The following is a 5,679-nucleotide window of genomic DNA, read 5'->3' on the forward strand; positions in this document are numbered from 1 at the left end:
TGGATTTACGATTCGTATGTCCAAACGCCCACTAGATGTTTATACTACTTTTTAAAGTTTTTCACATATATTTTCTAATATGATCTATATCAGAAATGATAGTTCTAATTGAACCTACTCAAGGGCGGAGCTAGAGTGACGCCAGCGGGTTCGACTGAACCCAGTAGCTTTAGTTTGAACCCTGTATTTGTTTTAAAAAATTTGTTAAATATGCATAATTATTAATTTAGAACCCAGTAATTCAAAACGATTAGAATCCCGAACCCATAAATTTGAAATACTGGCTTCGCCTCTGAACCTACTCCTAACATTTTAAGCGCGCCTCTGGGCTAGTTGCAATTGTACCAAAGATGTGACATGCTTTTAATATTTAGCTTTCGCACTATTCACGGACTTATGTCATCCTTAAGATAAGAAAAGAAAAAGAAGAAAAGAGCAGGGGAAGTAATGAAGAAAAGAATAGGGAGTAAAGAAATTTAAAAAAAAAAAAAAAAAGATCGATATTAGGAAAGCCACATAAGAGATGACACATATTGAAGATATCCCTTTCTTTACTTTCAGGCTTGAAGAAGGTAAGTTAAAACCACTAAGCTATCCAACCATGAATGAACCACCCATTTTTCCCTCCCATTCTTCTCCTTATTATACATAGTATTAGCTATTTATTTAAAGCATCATCCTAAAAGACCCTCTTTTTTGTTATTCCTACTACTATTCTTTTTAGCCTTGAAGAAATGTGGCAGAATCAAACTTCTTCCTTTAGAGAATCCATCAAAGCCCTTGAAGCTGATATTCAACATGCCAATACTATGTAACTCTCTTTCTTTCTTTTTATGTGTTTTTGTTTCTGTGCCAATATAAGAAATTGTCCTTTTTTCTTATCTGTTATTTCTGATCAATTTTCTATTCTTCATCTTATGTGTTGGTTGAACTTGCACATCAATATGATTGTTGGATAGTTTCTTTCATCAATAAATTAAAATTTGTGTTTTTGATATTGAAATTGGTGCAAATTTACTACTTACTTAGTAAAGTAGCTCAAGCCGAAACATTTCCTTTTTTAACAACCATTTCCCATTTCTATTTGTTTGATGTTTAAATTTGGATTTAGATATACCGATGGTTAATTGACTCAGATTTATAGCCACAATCAGAGGTGAAGCCACTAAATTAGCCGGGGCTTTAGGTGTCAGGCTTTTGGGCGCCTCAATTTTTTTTCAATTTCTACTTGATGACTGGTATTTAATTTGAAGCATTAATTAATTCAAACTCGTATCTTGTAAAATCCAATAAAGTGGGAACATCTGGTTAAAGAAGAGACATCATATCCATCCTACCGCAACTCTTCTAGCGAGGCCCCAAATCTTTTTAAGAAAATATAAGTATTTCAAAGTAGAAAGTTAAATGTTTTATATATATAAAACATTTAACTTTCTACTTTGAAATACTTATATTTTCTTAANAGAAAGTTAAATATTTTATATATATATATATATATATATATATATATATATATATATATATAAAAGCTTACATTTATCATTAGAAAATGAGTAATACACTTTTAAACTACATTTTTATTTCTTTTTTGTCTTTTATCAAATTTTCATCATTGCAACAAGTATATTGAAACATTAAAAAATATTTTAATATAAAGTTATCAATTTCTTAAATCAGGTTCTATTACCTAAGATCGATAGTGTCACAAGAGAGATTAAATGGTTTATGCAAAAAATTATTAAATAAAAAATATACTTCAATTATAAATATATAGAATTTTTCTTTTTTAATTCCATTAAAGTTTGCTTTAGGCCACCAAACTTATTGAGGCGACCTCGGCCACAATCTTGAAATGTTAATAAATACTTATCATTTTGTATTTGCGCTTGACTTATATGGAGCTCCAGCATGTCAAAATACTTTGGAGAAAATGTTCAGATTTACACCTCTACTATGGTTTAAAGTTACCATTGGTTATACTTCATGTTGGAGTCCTTTGCCCAAGGTTAATTTGCTTTTGAGGCGGTTTAATTAAGTTTCCTCTTACTGTTTGCTTGTTTTTTTTTCCTATCTTTGTTCTTGGTTATCAATTGATTGCAGGGCAGCAGCTCTTCCGCGGGATCTCGATGGGGATTGTGTTCAGATGAAAGTTTGCTACGGCTTTCTTGCTCCGTTCTTGCTATTTCTGATAGAATGGATGGACTATAGTTGCTTAGATAATCTTGCTACTTGTTTAGGCCTCCTTCACATTCTTGTTTACAGGGTGAGTTTCCATTTTTACTTAAATAACTTTGTCTGTGAACCAAATGACCCTTTAGAGTTGTCATTGTCATTTGTTTCATCTCTCAAAGGGTATATATTCTCTCAGTATTGCTTCGCTTCTATACCTGATGTTTAAACTAGTCATCGTTGCAGGTCTATGTTGATGGAATTCCAACAATGTCCCCACAAGAAAGGAAAGCTACAATTAAAGAATTCTACGGTTTGCATTCTTTCCTTGTTTGGTTTATTCTGGAGATTAGATGCTATATGGGGTGGGAGACAGAAAAACAAGAGAAAGTTCTCAAATCAAAAGTAAATTTGAGATTGTTAGAAGTTGGTTAATCAAGTTCATGATACTGCTACTTTTCTCCTTTTTCATCTGCAGCTGACGATATTAAAATGATACTGGAGGGAGTGCTAGGATTTCATCTGTTTTTTTTTAAAAAATCTTGCAGCCATTATATATCCTTCACTAAAGCAGCTAGAGGGAAATCTAGTGGAATTAATGAAGGAGAATGATAAAATAACTCAACTCTCTCACACTTGGAATGGAGAAGGAGTGGAAGAGAAGAGACAGTCATGTAAAAGTATAGAGGCAGAAGAAGAATGCGACATATGCATGGAGACTGGCGCCAAGGTGGTTCTGCCTAATTGTGGCCATTCCATGTGTGTTGTCTGTTTCCATGACTGGTATGAAAAAAGACTCCCGTTTGCATAACTAGTTTCAGCATATTAACAAGATATTGCATAACTTGTAACAAAGACACTACATTCCATTACTATTTATCTTTCAGGTACATCCGGTCTCAATCATGCCCTTTTTGCCGAGGTAGTCTAAAGAGAGTGAGCTCCGGAGACTTGTGGGTTCTAACTAGTGACTGCGATGTGGTTGATAGCACTGTACTTGCGCAGGAGAACCTAAGGCGCTTCTACCTTTATATTGATAAGTTGGCACTTGCTGTGCCTGACACCAATGTGATGCTTTACGACTATATGATATAGCGTTGGAAGTGGAAGCAATGAATCATGCATACTGGCCTATTATCAAATATGCACGATTCGTCTTTAAATCCCATATAATACAGCGGAATAAGGGCTCTCACTCGCATTGTATATAGTTAGCTAAATACTAGCTGTCCATACTGCAACTCAGAGCTTCAGCGACAAGGTGTTTGTGGAATGACTACTCTTTGCACATGATTGCTTTGTGCAATTCCGGATAAGTTTCTTAAATGGAGGAAAATTATGTAAAGGGTCATCTAACTCATGACAATAGAAAGCATGGAGATATGTCTGACATTCAACTCAGTTTTTTTGGGACCTGAGTGCTGAAATGGGAAGGCAAATGACTAAAAGGATTTATTTACCGTTGGCAAGTTTAGCTGCTGATTGTAATGCTTGTACAGTATATTACAATGAAAAATAAAGGATGTATTTACCTGTTACTCACCAAAGCCATGTGCTTTTTCCATTTTTTATATCCCAATGTTCATCATGGGGAAGAAAAATCTTTAATTGCAGAGCAGGGTATAGTGGAAAACTCATGGTTTTAACTTATTTCGTATTTAAGAAGTGGTCCATCTGCTTTTCATTTCATAATAAAGTGAGCATTTTATTGTAAATATCACAAAAATACACCGAAATTCTTCAAAGCTTGAAGAGTATCAAAGAGATTTTTTTTTCAAAATCAAATTTGGATTAGGCTTCACGTGTATATTTCATGCAGAAGGGCGAGCCCAATCCCTTTTACTAGTTCTTTACAAGCCCAAAAGAATAACTCATTATAAATTGAAAAAGAGAACTCTTTCTAGTCCACGAGGGATACTTCATTTTGAGATATTATTCACAACTTCTCTACACATTTAACTCTCAATCTAGAGCTACAGTCAGGATTAGTGACTAACGTTCTCCAATGACATCCTCAATCATTTGACAGAATATTGTTGCAACTATGTGTTTAATTATGAAGATATTCATAGCTATATAATTGAGTGCCTAGAGGAATTCCTTCAATGTGTACCTATGAAGATATACATAGCAACATAATTTGGTGCCTAGATCCTTAATAAGTGGCTCACCAATAGCTGCTAGCAAGATACTCAGTTACAACTTTTAGCCTACTTTTAACTTTATTCTATCGAAAAAAACAGGTTTTCTTCCAATAAACAACCAAGGTTGTAGCCTAACAATAAATAATTGGTTGAATACTATAGGAAACTACAACTCAAATTTCAACCGACCTAAGAAATTCTCCGTGATTTTTTCCTATCTGCCTAAGCTTTAGTGACACAGTTGCCTTATATCTGATACTCGATGAAATAAGAAGTGTGATAAGTTGGTCAAGACACCATTGTTATTAAAAAGTGTAAAACTAGCCAAATAGTAATACCTCTTAAGTTGGTGTTGGGCCAGCTAAAAATGATAGGGGTAAGTTGCACTTTATTGTGTAAAAATTGCACGGGGCACCCTATTTAGTCGCCCCCATTTAACCTATACCCATTTTTTTAAAAACTTTTAACTTGTACCCACTTTTTAAACAACTTCAGCTCCCTTTCTCCTCCTCAAAGTTTTATCTTTTCTTTTCCAGAAGTAAGGTTCATCCCTATCTGCTTCTTCTTATTTCTCCGGCGAGTTCTATAAATTTTCACGCCAATTTATACATCTAAAACAACCAATTTGCTTTCTTCATCACTTCCTATCACGTGACATGCATATATATACAACTGACTTGGTGATTTGTTTGATTAATTACTACTGTTGGACCACATTTCAAGGAAGCTAACAACTTCCTATGGCCATTCCAGCTTAAGGCACCTCTTGGTGGACCCAAGGAGAAGAGAAACCACTATGTTGAAGGTGGTGACGCTGGAAACCGCGAGAATTACATCAATGAGCTCATCAGGAGGATGAACTAAAAGAATCTCACTAAGCAGCAAATTTTGTTTCTTTAGAAGTGTTTGTTTTTGGTGTTTGAACTGTTTGTAATATGGAACTAGTCAGGATTCAGGTCTTGTTCGCAAGGTTAAGTTCAGTTCGGTCAAGATGGTGTGGCAAATGAAATTATAAACAAACAAAAACTTCAGTTGCAGAGCTGAAGTTCCCCAGTTACAAAGATAAAAATTTCAGCTCTAGAGCTGAAGTTCCCCGGTTACAAAGACAAAAACTTCAGCTCTAGAGCTGAACTTCAGGCTCGGCTACTAGAATGCTGAAGTTTAGCGTGATTGCCTTTGCTATTTCAGCCCCGTATGCTGAAGTTATGCGAAAAAGCGGGTATGCTTGCAATTTTTTTTGCAAAGCGAGCACAAGTTAAAACGTGACACAAAAAATGAGTATAGATGCAAATGCCCCCTTTATTGTGCTCCATTTCTTTTATTTCCTTTTTGTTAAGATAAGAGAAAATAAGACAAAAGAGCTAGT

The 5,679-nt window shown here is 34.6% G+C and overlaps 1 protein-coding gene across 2 annotated transcripts; it reads left to right on the forward strand.

Moving 5' to 3' along the window:
* Positions 1–509: 509 nt before the first annotated feature.
* LOC109215966 (peroxisome biogenesis factor 10-like) lies at positions 510–3,716 on the forward strand. 2 transcript variants are annotated; one of them, XM_019380090.1, is made up of 6 exons: positions 510–572; positions 725–811; positions 2,101–2,263; positions 2,416–2,482; positions 2,718–2,952; positions 3,057–3,716. In XM_019380090.1, exons 2-6 carry the CDS (start codon positions 735–737, stop codon positions 3,262–3,264), a joined length of 750 nt encoding a protein of 249 aa, XP_019235635.1. In that variant the 5' UTR covers positions 510–572; positions 725–734; the 3' UTR covers positions 3,265–3,716. The 2 variants fall into 2 exon arrangements, with proteins under 2 accessions (XP_019235635.1, XP_019235634.1); XM_019380089.1 differs by lacking the exon at positions 510–572 and having other exon boundaries at positions 579–811.
* Positions 3,717–5,679: the final 1,963 nt, after the last annotated feature.

The sequence above is a fragment of the Nicotiana attenuata genome, unplaced genomic scaffold (genome assembly GCF_001879085.1).
Source record: "Nicotiana attenuata strain UT unplaced genomic scaffold, NIATTr2, whole genome shotgun sequence".
Classification (NCBI taxonomy): Eukaryota; Viridiplantae; Streptophyta; class Magnoliopsida; order Solanales; family Solanaceae; genus Nicotiana; species Nicotiana attenuata.